Genomic DNA, 15445 nt, shown 5'->3' on the forward strand with positions numbered 1-15445 from the left:
TTATCTTGTAATCCAGGAAATGTCGTGCTACAGGCCGATACTTTGCCTGTATTAGCAAATTTCTGTTCTTTTTCCTTTCAATAGAAACATAACATTACATGTGTTTAGACTCCGCGTACGTCAATTACCGTCGCTACAAATTGATGTTAGTAGATTGGCTGTCGGGCAGGTTAATGCAAATGCATGTGTAGAAGATTAGACAAACGCTTGGGGGAAAGAACACTTGAAAATATTACTCGAGGGTAGTTAAGAACACCCTGGAAGTGGAAATGTATAATTTCACTGATCGTCCTGAGACCTTCTCTTAGGGTTCAGTACTGGAGCAAAACGGTTAATATTGTAGGCCACTGAGCGAGTTGGCCGTGCGGTTAGGGTCGCGCAGCTGTGAGCTTGCATTCGGGAGATTGTGGGTTCGAACCCCACCGTCAGCAGCCCTGAAGATGGTTTTCCGTGGTTGCCTATTTTCACACTAGTCAAATGCTCTGGCTGTACCTTAATTAAGGTAATGACCGATACCTTTCTAATCTCAGCCCTTTCCCTTCCTTCCACCGCCGGAAATTTCGATGTGTTAGTGCGACGTCAAACAAGTAGGGAAAAACAAAAATGTTATTAGCTGTTAGTTTTGGAGGCCTATGTTCGATTTCTGTTCCTGTAAGGGATTTTAATTGATAGGGGATTGGTCTTGTTTGTTGCTATTTCATCTATCTAATGGCACTTCTCAGAGAAAAATGTAGCTTCGACTGAAGTCCCGGTCTCATTTATGGCTGTGGCTGTATGGAAGCTGCTGGGGTGGCTGATACTGAGTAATGGCATTGACATTCAGAGCACGACCAGTGCGTCTTGAAGTTGTGAAAGGTACTACTCATAGGACCAGTCGTGCTACAAGATCACTTTCTGGCCCAGTGAGAAAAGCAGTGGCAAACATCCTCACTCATCCGTTTCCCTTGCATGCCTCATTATTGCACTGCCACCGACTTTCGTGGTACCCCTATAACCACATATTTTTGGTGATATCCGAAGACCCAGCCAGCCTCCCGGCTGATGACTTGACAGACATGAGGGTGGTGTGTGGTTGAAAAGGAACATGCATCCTCCCCCACCCCCTTCCAACCTCGACCCAAGGTTGCTTTTTTTTTTTTTTTTTTTTTTTTTTGCTACTTGCTTTACGTCGCACCGACGCAGATAGGTCTTATGGCGACGATGGGACAGGGAAGGGCTAGGAGTGGGAAGGAAGCGGCCGTGGCCTTAATTAAGGTACAGCCCCAGCATTTGCCTGGTGTGAAAATGGGAAACCACGGAAAACCATTTTCAGGCTGCCGACAGTGGGGTTCGAACCTACTATCTCCCAAATACTGGATACTGGCCGCACTTAAGCGACTGCAGCTATCGAGCTCGGTGACCCCAAGTTGAGGTGTACGTGTAAAGTGCTGCATATTCTCGGGGTAAACGAGGACACACTGAGCACTGCGGTAATGAGTTTGAAAGAACGTTCATCCAATGTGTATACGGTTTATCGCTCTCTTCCTTGACTATCATGTACTGTAGAATAAACTAATAATGTGGCTCTGCGGGAGTCCTTACGAACCATCTTGTTATGTAGGCCATCCAGAAATTTAAGTTAACCTATTTCTTTTCTTGTAAAGTAAGCGTATTTAGCCGGGAAATATGAGCATGCGCGACAGATCTATGACGTAGCAATCCTATACCGACCGGACAAGTCGCGCCTGATGTCAGTAGCGCAGCAGCAGTGGCTCGAAATGGCGGCTCTTATTCTCTCTCCCACCGCCTGCGAGGTTCGGTCTTTGATAAAGTTTCTACGGAAATTGCTATGGGACGTTCTAAACAAGAAGTTTGGAATGCTCAGTGCAGGTATTGTGCTGATCCATGGCAATGCTCGCCTTCATACGGCTCGGCGCTAAACAACTGTTCTGCCAGAGTTCGGCTGGGAGGTGTTTTTGACCTCCCACCGTACAGTCCTGATCTTGCTCCCAGTGATTTTCATCTTTTCTTTCATGCAATAAATTCCTGCCCTCCTGTCAGCATTTTCACACGGACGAAAAGCTGAAGACGATTGCCAAACGCTGGAAACATTCTCAGGTGACAAACTGCTACGACACCGGCGTACAAAAGTTGATCCCACGATGACAAGTGTCTCAATTGTGGGGGTGATTATGTCGAAAAATAGCTCCAACTTCGCTGTAACCGGGCGAGTTGGCCGTGCGCGTAGAGGCGCGCGGCTGTGAGCTTGCATCCGGGAGATAGTAGGTTCGAATCCCACTATCGGCAGCCCTGAAAATGATTTTCCGTTGTTTCCCATTTTCACACCAGGCAAATGCTGGGGCTGTACCTTAATTAAGGCCACGGCCGCTTCCTTCCAACTCCTAGGCCTTTCCTATCCCATCGTCGCCATAAGACCTATCTGTGTCGGTGCGACGTAAAGCCCATAGCAAAAAAAAAAAACTTCGCTGTAAGTTATCGGGTGCCAGTAAAGAATTTCATGTAACTATGTTGTATTTTTTAAAACAATAGCGGAAACTTCACTTCTGTATGGCGCTAGGATCCTTTCAGCCCTATAGTTCATGGCCTGGCAGACTCATCTCAATTAAAACCCAAGACTTACTCATAGCAGCCACCAACAGAGTGACCGAAATTTTATAGCAGACAGGTTTCACGCACGCAATATGTTCAAGATGATAACAGCAACAGAAACATACAAGTTTTTCCAGCAATGCTTATCACTTTCAAGGGACTGTAAACACAATAATAATTTATTATTATTATTATCATCTCTTATTACCCGTAATCTCTCTCTATTGATAATGCATTTTATCTTATGTTTTAGGGAAGAGAATTGGAACCGAATGAACGAATTTGCATCACGACAGAAGATGGGGTGTCATGCCTCGCTCTGGAGAATATCACTGCGGACGACAGCGGAAAGTACGTGGTCAGCGTGGAGAATATCTTCGGCGCTGACTGCCATTTTGCATCGGTTGCTGTGGAAGGTAAGGTTGACAGCCTATACACGTTATTTATTCAGAATGATAGGCCGTGTGTTCTCGAGATTCGTTCGAGAGTGCTCTTAATATATTCTTTATTGATTTCCAAATGTTATTTTTCACAAAAAAAATAAACAAGTAAGGCCGGTTCGTATGAGATGAACACGTGTGTATGTAACAGTATAACTGTGCAGAGGCAGGCGCGCCGACTTGGGGTAATTATTGGATGGGCATGATGAACATGGACAAGGGCGTGTGGAATGATAACTATTAATGTAAACATTCCTATATATTAACAATATTCGCAATCAAACAGTAAAACAGAACAAAAATAGAACTTGTTTATCAAGTATATTTTCTGAATGAATCGTATTTACGGACGTTTCAATAATATTCACAAATAAACAAAAAATAGAACTTGACTAATAAATACATACATTTAACGGAATGTCTTATGTACGGAGTTGTAAAAAAATAACCACAAGTAAACAGGAAAGGTAGAACGTGCTTCACAAACACATTTTCTGAATAAATGTCGTATTACTGTGTATGTTCATTTCATGTTCGGCTCGATGGCTAAATGGTTAGCGTGCTGGACTTTGGTCACAGGGGTCCATAACGATAATTGGTTAATTTCACTGGCATGGGGGCTGGGTGTATGTGACGTCTTCATCATCATCCTCATCACGACGCGCAGGTCGCCTACGGGGGTAAAATCAAAAGACCTGCATTTGGCGAGCAGAACTTGTCTACGGACACTTCCGGCACTAAAAACCATGCGCCATCTCTCCCTCATGTTCATTTCATGATATGAAATGTCTACCACCAGATGTACAACCTTAACAGCGTCCATTGCGAAATGTAGTTTTCTGAAGGAATGTCTGCTTTCTAATCTCATTTCCTGATATAAAAATCATCCACCATCTTCTCCAGATCTAACGTATTTTTGTATATGCCGAACTCCACGTTTCAGTGTGTAAAGGGACTTAACATCTGTAGGTCATTCCATGTTAAGAAAACAGTATTGCTCTTATGACAAGATGGTTGCCATATCTAACGGCTCAACACCATTACGGGAAAATGGCGGCACATACACTGACTGACAGAGCAAATGCAACACCAAGAAGGAGTGGTCAGAACTTTATGCCAATTGCAGGGTAGACTGACGTCACTGAGGTATGCTCATGATGTGAAATGCGCCGCTGTGCTGCGCACGTAGCGAACGATAAATGGGACACGGCGTTGGCGAATGGCCCACTTCGTACCGTGATTTCTCAGCCGACAGTCATTGTAGAACGTGTTGTCGTGTGCCACAGGACACGTGTATAGCTAAGAATGCCAGGCCGCCGTCAACGGAGGCATTTCCAGCAGACAGACGACTTTACGAGGGGTATGGTGATCGGGCTGAGAAGGGCAGGTTGGTCGCTTCGTCAAATCGCAGCCGATAGCCATAGGGATGTGTCCACGGTGCAGCGCCTGTGGCGAAGATGGTTGGCGCAGGGACATGTGGCACGTGCGAGGGGTCCAGGCGCAGCCCGAGTGACGTCAGCACGCGAGGATCGGCGCAACCGCCGCCAAGCGGTGGCAGCCCCGCACGCCACGTCAACCGCCATTCTTCAGCATGTGCAAGACACCCTGGCTGTTCCAATATCGACCAGAACAATTTCCCGTCGATTGATTGAAGGAGGCCTGCACTCCCGGCGTCCACTCAGAAGACTACCATTGACTCCACAGCATAGACGTGCACGCCTGGCATGGTGCCGGGCTAGAGCGACTTGGATGAGGGAATGGCGGAACGTCGTGTTCTCCGATGAGTCACGCTTCTGTTCTGTCAGTGATAGTCACCGCAGACGAGTGTGGCGTCGGCGTGGAGAAAGGTCAAATCCGGCAGTAACTGTGGAGCGCCCTACCGCTAGACAACGCGGCATCATGGTTTGGGGCGCTATTGCGTATGATTCCACGTCACCTCTAGTGCGTATTCAAGGCACGTTAAATGCCCACCGCTACGTGCAGCATGTGCTGCGGCCGGTGGCACTCCCGTACCTTCAGGGGCTGCCCAATGCTCTGTTTCAGCAGGATAATGCCCGCCCACACACTGCTCGCATCTCCCAACAGGCTCTACGAGGTGTACAGATGCTTCCGTGGCCAGCGTACTCTCCGGATCTCTCACCAATCGAACACGTGTGGGATCTCATTGGACGCCGTTTGCAAACTCTGCCCCAGCCTCGTACGGACGACCGACTGTGGCAAATGGTTGACAGAGAATGGAGAACCATCCCTCAGGACACCATCCGCACTCTTATTGACTCTGTACCTCGACGTGTTTCTGCGTGCATCGCCGCTCGCGGTGGTCCTACATCCTACTGAGTCGATGCCGTGCGCATTGTGTAACCTGCATATCGGTTTGAAATAAACATCAATTATTCGTCCGTGCCGTCTCTGTTTTTTCCCCAACTTTCATCCCTTTCGAACCACTCCTTCTTGGTGTTGCATTTGCTCTGTCAGTCAGTGTAAATTTGTGATATTCAGTATTTAAATTCAAGATAAAAAGCGTAAGAAACTAAACTGCAAATAATTTTTATGAACTAAAGGCGACGGGGCGTTTACAGGGGCTATTTTTATTTGCACAGAATCAGAGCTAAACTAAGACACACAGAAAAAACTCAGCATTGAAGTGTAAGGCAATTTGGGGGAGAAAATAGACAAATAATTTTTATGGCCTCGAGGGGTGAGGGATGCATTTAATTGCATTTAATACTTTTCTCCAGGCAACGCGGGTACTACTGTGCAGTCGTATCGTAACGTTCTCAGCCATAATGCAAATAAATCACTGTATTAATGTTAAAAGAAAGAAATCACACACATAGGCTAATCACATAACACTCACTCAACACAATGCAAGTAGGCCTCTGAACTGATACGAAGGCAAAAAGTCACACGCAACAAATAAATACTGTACACGACTTCTCTACAAAATAAATCACTGTATTAATGTTAAAAGAAAGAAGTCACACATGTAGAATAATCAAATAACACTCACTCAACACAATACAAGTACGCACTAATATAAGTGCTAGAAAACTGACGCAACAAAGAATAACTGCAGATAACTTCACTACAGACGTGAGCTGTCGGCGGTTCACAGAATGAGGGACTACACGAGGCTTGTACCAGAGCAACACACAAGAAGGAAAATGAAGGAAGGCAACGAAGCGATGGCTGTTCCCGCCATTGTGCTCCGTCCCTACAAATGTATTTATGAAAAAGGAAATATTATGTAGTTATTTTAATAACTCAGGGCAAAACCTCATCCTTTCATCTATCCCTCACAATACATTACAAAGTACAGTAAGTTATAATATCCCTAAATCATGTGGAAATATGGGTGTCTCAGAGGGGATGTGTTCACTCCTTGTAGGTCCATGAGAGCTGTACTGTTTTCTTAACATGGAATGAGCTATAGGAGGAGATTGGGGGTGGGGGTCTGTCCCGATTAGATCATTTGGGGGGGTGTCAGAAAACGCCTTGCCGCCCAAAGTCGGCGCCACTGTGAAGAGGGCAGGCGTTAGACATTTTCTCTTTCTTTTTCTAAGAATCCTTCTGTCTTCTGTACAGTGAAGTGTGAATTCCATTAAATATATTTCCTTGTTTTAGCGGTAAAAGATAACTCGATCCACTCTTTTTTTACCGGACGAAGTATATTCACAAACAATGTGTAGAATGAGGACTAAAAAGTGTCTTGTAAACAAGTTTGGAACAGTATTTAATTTCTTCTGCTCCATATTTGCAAGTTTTATGTCATATTTTGTTATCTTTAAAGGCCGTAACTGCATGCATATTTCCAAAGATTTTAGGTGATAGAAACCCGAGCTCTGCTAATCAGTAATCCCAGCACCGCAGCTTGAAAGCCATTGCTCTATTTTCCTGTGAACGGCTTTGCGCCTGAGAGTAGTGCCGTATAACTGTTATGGTTGACCGCGCTCTCTGTGGATAGCAATCATTCTGCGATATAATGTAAGAAGCTTAAGCGGAAGTAGGCGCCGCCCGACCTTTGACGAGTATTACGTCAGCTGAACTGCAGCCTTATGGTCATTATCAAGGTCAATGCGATCAGCTGTGTTGACACAAACAATATCATGAATCACTACCCACTCAATGATATAACTTTTCTCAATCTTCATTCTAATTTCCTGGTATACAGTTCATGAATTATACAGTCTGTTTCGAGCTTCGTAATGCGTTTGTAGAAGAATATAAACAGACGTAGCTTTCATAAGAACCATTCCCCCATAAACGTATCGTACAAAATAGCCTAAATACATCAAATCTAATGTTCAATCCTTTTATCTTCTGACCCCAACTTGACAGGTTCGATCCTGGCTCAGTCCGGTGGTATTCAAAGGTGCTCAAATACGTAAGACTCGTGTCGGTAGATTTAGTGGCACTTAAAATAACTCCTGCAGGAATACATTCCGGCACCCCGGCGTCTCCAAAAACCGTAAAAGTAGTTTTTTTTACAATTTGTTTTACGTCCAACCTATTCAGATAGGTCTTATGGCGACGGTGGGAGAGGAAAGGCCTAGGAGTGGGAAGGAGGAGGTCATAGCCTCAATTAAGGTACAACCCCAGCATTTGCCTGGTGTGAAAATGGGAAACCACGGAAAACCATCTTCAGGGCTGCCGACAGTGGGGCTGGGACTAACTATCTTCCGGATGCAAGCTCACAGCTACGCGCCCCTAACCGCACAGCCAACTCACCTGGTGTTATAGTGGTTAATGGGACGTAAAGCCAATAACATGATTATTATTATTATTATTATTATTATTATTATTATTATTATTATTATTATTATTATTATTATTATTTTATTTCTACTACATTAGTGTCCAAAATTAAAGCATCATCATCATCATCATCTGTTTACCCTCCAGGTTCGGTTTTTCCCTCGGACTTAGTGAGGGATCCCACCTCTACCGCCTCAAGGGCAGTGTCCTGGAGCTTCAGACTCTTGGTCGGGGGGATACAACTGGGGAGTATGATCAGTACGTCGCCCAGGCGGCCTCACCTGTTGTGCTGAACAGGGGCCTTGTGGAGGGATGGGAAGATTGGAAGGGATAGGCAAGGAAGAGGGAAGGAAGCGGCCGTGGCCTTAAGTTAGGTACCATCCCGACATTCGCCTGGAGGAGAAGTGGGAAACCACGGAAAACCACTTCCAGGATGGCTGAGGTGGGAATCGGACCCACCTCTACTCAGTTGACCTCCCGAGGCTGAGTGGACCCCGTTCCAGCCCTCGTACCACTTTTCAAATTTCGTGGCAGAGCCGGGAATCGAACCCGGGCCTCCGGGGGTGGCAGCTAATCACGCTAACCACTACACCACAGAGGCGGACCAAAATTAAAGCAAAACACTGAAATTCTTACCTCCTGTGACTTTTAAAAATCACAAAATTGTATCAGGTATAGCCAAATATAGATAATGCTTGTCGTTTAAAGAGGCCTAACATCTAAGGTCATCGGCCCCAGCCAAATATAAAGTACTGTATAAACAAAGTAAACACTGCAACATTACTTGTTCCGTGCAATTTGGGGACGCGCAGCTGTGAGCTTGTATTCGGGAGATAGTCTGTTCGAATTGTTTCCGTGGTTTCCCATTTGTCAAACTAAAATAAAAATAATAGTATTATTTGTTGATTTGTGGTTAGTGAAAGAACAGTCAAAAAGTATCATTTCTTGCTTTTCTGCAAAATGTATTCACTGCCACGAATGCCAGAACATGACTTACTTCTTCTCATTAGGGTATGTGATCATCTCTGGCAGTTGGTTTACATCGCACTGCAACGATGATGGGCTAGGGAAGGGCTAGGAGTGGGAATGAAGTGGCCGTGGCCTTCTTTAAGGTAGAGCCCCAGCATCTGCGTGGTGTAAAAATGGTAAACCACGGAAATCCATTTTCAGGGCTGCCGACAGTGCGGTCCGAACCCACTATCTCCCGAATGCAAGCTCACAGCTGGCAGTAATACAGGCCCGACATCGACCTGACATACTATGAGTAACGTCACCAATCTTTATTTTTTTGCGGTATTAACGACATTTCCTTCCGTAAAAAATTCCTTGAGAGTGCTTGGTGGAGTCGAACGTGAAGCAATTCGTCTCCCGAGAGCAGTCCACATGTGCTGTATCGGGTTTAAGTTGGGAGAACAAGCAGGCCAATGTACGCGGGCAGGAAGACATCAACCAGCTGCGCTCTGTGAGGGCGTGCATTACCGTCCATCAACACGAAATCTAGGCCCACAGCACCTCCAAACAAACGAACATGAGGTGCCAATATCTCGTCGCTATAACTGACGGCCATCAAATCTTGCCGGTTTACCCGTACAATTTCATGGAGGGGTGTTCGAGTGGTTAACATAATCCCTATCCACACCATTATTGATCCACTTCCATATTGGTCCCTTTTTACAATGTTTGAAGGCTGAAACCGCGTTCCAGGTTTTCGCCAGATGCGAATCCCTCGAGAGACCCAATTGAGACTCATCCTTAAACAGAACATTGGCCCACTGTTCGGCTGTCCAGCTGACATGTTGTTTACTCCACTCTAGACGTCTTCTTCTGTGCACACATGTCAGGGGTACTCATACAGCCGGTCGCCGACACTAAAGACCTCTTTGCCTAAGCCTTCGGTACACCGTTTGCCTGGATACAATTACTGCAATGGCTGGTATGAGGTCAGCTGCCGTGAATTAGGGCGACCAGATTATAGGCATGAAAATACGGGACACTTCGACTGCTGTTGATTATTAGGCCCTGTTTACTATTAGAATTTCTTAACACGAACCACAGACCTCACAAAGAGTACCATTTACTTATAGAAAACCTATACTGATTATTAATATTATTATTATTATTACTATTATTATTATTATTATTATTATTATTATTATTATTATTATTATTATTATTATTATTAAAAATTGAAACGGCCCAATCCCAGTACATGATGTGTTGCAAAAATAAACTTTTCCCTTTGCGAAAAGGTAATGATAGTCGACCTCTGTGGTGTAGTGTTTAGCGTGATTAGCTGCCACCCACGAAGGCCCGGGTTGGATTCCCGGCTCTGGCACGAAATTTTAAAAGTTGTACGTGGGCTGTAACGGGGTCCACTCAGCCTCGGGAGGTCAACTGAGTAGAGGTGGGTTCGATTACCACCTTAGCCATTAGTGGTTTTCCGTGGTTTCCCACTTCTCCTCCAGGCAAATACCGGGATAGTACCCAACATAAGACTACGGCCGCTTCCTTCCCTCTTCCTTGTCTATCCTTTCCAATCTTTCCATCCCCCCCCCCCCCACAAAGCCCCTGTTCAACACAGCAGGTGAGGCTACCTGGACGAGGTACTGGTGCTCCTGCCCGGCTTTGTCCCCGATCCAAAGTCTCACGCTCCAGGACACTGCCATTGAGGCGATAGAGGTGGGATTCCTCACTGAGTCCGAGGGAAAACCAACCCTGGAGTGTAAATAGATTAAAAATGAAATGGCATATGGCTTTTAGTGCCGGGAGTGTCCGAGGACAAGTTCGGCTCGCCAGATGCAAGTCTTTTGATTTGACTCCCGTAGGCGACCTTCGCGTCGTGATGAGGATTAAATGATGATGAAGACGACACATACACCCAGCCCCCGTGCCAGCGAAATTAACCAATTAAGTTTACAATTCCCGCCGCTGTCGGGAATCGAACCCGGGATCCCTGTCGCCAAAGGCCAGCACGCTAACCATTTAGCCATGGATCCGGACAGTAAACAGATTAAGAATAATAATAATAAGAAGAAGAAGAAGAAGAAGTAAAACAGATGATCATGAATATGTCTTTCAATAAATGAAACTCAAGTATTGGTAACGAACGATTTATTTGCATCGTTTCCCAGACCATCTTTGGCGTCCAGTAACTAATGTGACGTCACTTCCGCCACACATTTTGTCGCGTTACACAAATTTTCGGATGGTCCTCAGCCACAAGACGTATTCACGTCAAAACAATGTTCACTATGCAGGATCAGAAGTTGCCATTTCCACATTTTATATACGCCTGTCTCATTGGTTTGTTACACTTAGTGCCAACCAAACAAGCTATAATTACTTTACACATTTAGAAATATACATCAGAGCTTTGTGACAAAATAAAGTTTAAACAAGGTATTTTAAAATATACGCCGGGCTGAGTGGCTCAGACGGTTGAGGCGCTGGCCTTCTGACCCCAACTTGACAGGTGGTATTTTCTTTTAAATTTGGTATTCAATTCAGTACATTTCTTGAATCTACACTAGTGTCCAGAATGAAGACAACAACAACGGAAATGATTTCCTCCTGTGTCAGTTTCACCGCAAAATATGATCATGTGATAGTAACGTGTAAACAAATGATCTACACCCGTATACTGCCCGGCAGATGGCATACCTGTCTTCGTACAACCATGAGAGCGATGACATCAGCGCCCTTATCAGCCGGTGTACTGCCGTATTCGTTCAACTTCCTCGTTCACTGTGTAAACATTCAGCTACAGCACAGAGGAGACGCCTGGACGACTCCCAGCTATGGAGGGCTTTTGGACAGTCGCAAGTTGAAGTGGCCAGATGGTCTGCAGTTTCTCGGACGTGGCACCAGCTTTTTAGACTCCGTCTCGAAGACCAGGACAAGGACGAGAGGGCCGTTATTTAGCCATAAGAGCGAAACGGTACAACCGTATGATAGGGTGACCAGACGTCCCTTATTTTACGGGATTGTCCCTTAAAGTGTCTCGTTGTCCTGTTTTTCGTAAACTATCCCGTATATTTTAAATAAATAATTCATGTTATTGGCTTTACGTTCCACTAATTACTTTTTAGGTTTTCGGAGACGCCGAGGTGCCGAAATGTCTTCCCACAGGAGATTTTTACGTGTCAGAAAATCTACCGCCACGAGACTGACGTATTTGAGTACCATCAAATATCACTGGACTGAGCCAGGATCGAACCTGCGAAGTTGAAGTCAGTTGGCCAGTGCTTCACCTCCCGAGTTACTCAGCCCTGACGTGCTCGCTTGTGAGGTGCCATGACAAAGGCTTCAAATGCCGCTAAAAGTGCAACAAGCAGTTCACATCCAATGTGGAGCCTGGTATTATACCTGGAACATACAGGATGAACCGAGGCCAACGAAAGAGACAGGCCGCGGCCCGCTAAAGTCACGTGACAAGACCAGTCCCAGGAATGGCAGAGCGAAGCCGGTTATTATATGTGTTCTTGCGGTGTTATTGCTAGTTTGTTGTGGATTATGGAAGGAAATAACGGAGATTTTGTGTTTATTTGAATATGTTGGTGTTGTGCAACAGTTCCTTACATTCATAGTGTTGTGTGCGGAAGTGTAAGTAAGTATTCATTTACAAAAATGTGTATATAACCTCAACGTTCTTCACTTCATTCAGCAATGTTGGGCTGCAATACACAAGTTGGATAAGTTACAACTCCAGTGCTGAGGATTTAGAGGTAATACATTTATTTCCTATTTAATTACAGATATATGAAAATGCCTCGTCGCTGTAGTGTCTTCGGCTGTCGGTCTAATTATGACACTGAACTGAAAAAACATCGACTTTTTCCTTACCGACGGATGAAAGTCGCCGTAAGCTATGGCTTCGTTACATTCCGACAGATTTTTCTAAACTGAAAAACCCAATAGTATGCATAAAACATTTTGATGAGTCGTGCATAATTCGAGTGGACAGGGTTACAGTTAAGGGAGAGCTGAGAGAGTTTCCAAGAATAATTCCGAAACTGACTGAAAATGCTGTGCCAACTATTTTTCCAAATACACCTTCATATTGTTCGAAGTCCACTCCCAAAGTAAGACGTCTTGCTGATGTGGAAGAGGATAATCTTCGAACAGCTATTCAGGATAGTATCGAATCCAATAAAATTTACCTGGCAGAGGACTCATTGAAGTGTCTGAACGATATTAGTTTATTTCTAGAAACCAAGCAAGTTTATTCCAATAAGTGGACTGTAATTAAACATGAGGGGAAATTATTTATTTGTCTCCTGGGAGTTGATAGGGGAATGCCACGCGTTACTTCCTTAATCACTATACTGGAAGATTTGACATTCAGTGTAAATATAAAAACCGGTAATGACTTCAGTGTAAATACTTCCTTCAAAAACATTAAGATATTGTAGCTAAAACAAGTACACGGTCTATACGTCGAGTTATTTGTTAGGAAGTGATTTGTTTGTTACTCTGTCAATTGATATGATTTGTCTACGGAAAATGGTTTCATTATGTTATCTTCCCATGTATCAGCACATTAGCGAGGCCTCTTGCTCACACTCGCCTAGTTTATTAAATCACATTGTAGAGTTAAGGTGACACTTAGATAACAGCTAATAGCTCATTGTGCAGAGAAAAAAAATACATTTTCACAAATATTTAAATAACTTGTTCTGGGAAATGTATATCCGATAATGCTTATCAGAACCAAGAACGGAAAAGGGAAATGAAGTAGGAAATAGATAATGAATGACATAACAATCTGGTAACCGCAAAAGCCAGGAAATTGCTACCTCAATTATAATTGTTGAAGAAAAGGTATGATACGTAGACATACAAGGGCGCTTCAGATGCTCTTCGTGAGGAATATAATATGAAGCCAGGTATGGCGTGGAACAAATGTAAGACTTGAAAATAGCTTACGATAGGCCTACCTCTGATTCTGCGTTCAATAAGATATTCCTTAAAAGAATGCTATTGTAAATATAGGCCTAATTGTTCATTAACCAGTTTCATTAGCAGTATTTGATTTCTATGACCGTGTTTTTTTTTACTGCAGTATGATTTTTAGTTTTTGTCATCAAGCCTAGTAAGAGACACTATGTTTCATTTACTTTCTAATTGAATAGGGTGGTTCCAAGATAACTTTCAGAAATTGAGTATAATTTAAGTATTAAATATGTTGCTGAAGCCAGGCATGGTGTGGAACAAATGTAAGACTTGCAAATAGCTTACAACAGTAAGACCGGCCGAGTCACGTGACATTCAGTGTATGACGTGCGCGCCGCGGCCTGTCTTTCTCGTTGGCCTCGGGATGAACAAAGTTACGTCATATGTCGGAAACGATTTGTTTCGAGACTAATGTTTGTTAGGAAATTTTTCCTCGTTTCGTTGTCTTGAACATACCCCTGCAGTTTTTATCTACTATTTAGTTTTCGTCTTCGTTATCTGTTTACCCTCCAGGGTTGGTTTTTCCCTCTGACTCAGCAAGGGATCCCACCTCTACCGCCTAAAGGGCAGTGTCCTGGTGCTTCAGACTCTGGGTCGGGGAATACAACTGGGGAGAATGACCAGTACCTCGCTCAGGCGGCCTCACCTGCTATGCTGAACAGGGGCCTTGCGGGGGTATGGGAAGATTGGAAGGGATAGATAAGGAAGAGGGAAGGAAGCGACCGTGGCCTTAAGTCAGGTACCATCCCGGCATTTGCCTGGAGGAGAAGTAGGAAAGCACGGAGAACTACTTCCAAGATGGCTGAGGTGAGAATCAAACCTGCCTCTACTCAGTTGACCTCCCGAGGCTGAGTGGACCCCGTTCCAGCCCTCGTACCACTTTTCAAATCTCGTAGCAGAGCCAGGAATCGAACCCGGACCTCCGGGGGTGGCAGCTAATCACACTAACCACTACACCACAGAGGCGGACCAATTTAGTTTTGTATCCACAATTTGAAAAATCTTGTATACGGCATATAACTTGAACCATATGTTTTATTTTCACGGATATAATTGCTATATTTTGTATGAACACTTGATACCATTTTGCTTTAAATGTAGCACGGAATAGGAATTTCGACACACTCTTAAAATCAAGTTTCTCCATTCACTGGCACGAGTTCATTGGATTTCAGCACCATTAAATGCCAGCAGGCTGCGTCGAAATTCGACCCCACAAACTTCAGCTTACGAGGCGAGAGTCTAACCAACAATGCTACGCAGCCGATCTGTGTTAATTAGCGCCGAAGTCTTTCCTGATAATAATAATACAAGTCCTGTCACAAACTTCAATAAAATTCGCGCTTGTTTACCTGACCCATGTCAGGTGTGTTATTTTAATTATATTATTGTATTATAATTAGTGTTTCGACGGACGGACCTCCTGCTTACGGACCGATGGCTGCCATTCTTCGAGTCAGTTAGTTGAGTCATAGGGTCTGCTGGATGGATCCTACGAATGCCGGTGTCAGTTTCTCGGACCAAAATCGCTATTTTCTCAAATTATATAACTCCCCAGTTGTTCTCACGAAGCTGAATGAAACTCGTTCCACTACTCTCAGTTTCATCGCAGACACAGCGATAAAACTCTTAACGACGCGTTACGCTAACCATAATGCAGAAAGCAGCCTATTTTGCATGTAACACAGCACGCGTACAAGTAAATCGAG

At 44.4% G+C, this 15445-nt stretch overlaps 1 protein-coding gene across 2 annotated transcripts in view; it reads left to right on the top strand.

Annotated features, from left to right (window-relative positions):
• Positions 1 to 15445, top strand: part of LOC136863975 (titin homolog) — a 1080299-nt gene that overhangs the window by 947513 nt on the left and 117341 nt on the right. For both annotated transcript variants that reach the window (XM_067140444.2, XM_067140445.2), the window contains exon 26: positions 2843 to 3005. In XM_067140444.2, coding sequence (XP_066996545.2) covers positions 2843 to 3005 — 163 coding nt within the window. The remainder of the gene's footprint in view (positions 1 to 2842; positions 3006 to 15445) is intronic.

The sequence above is a fragment of the Anabrus simplex genome, chromosome 2, assembly GCF_040414725.1.
Source record: "Anabrus simplex isolate iqAnaSimp1 chromosome 2, ASM4041472v1, whole genome shotgun sequence".
NCBI classification, from domain to species: Eukaryota; Metazoa; Arthropoda; class Insecta; order Orthoptera; family Tettigoniidae; genus Anabrus; species Anabrus simplex.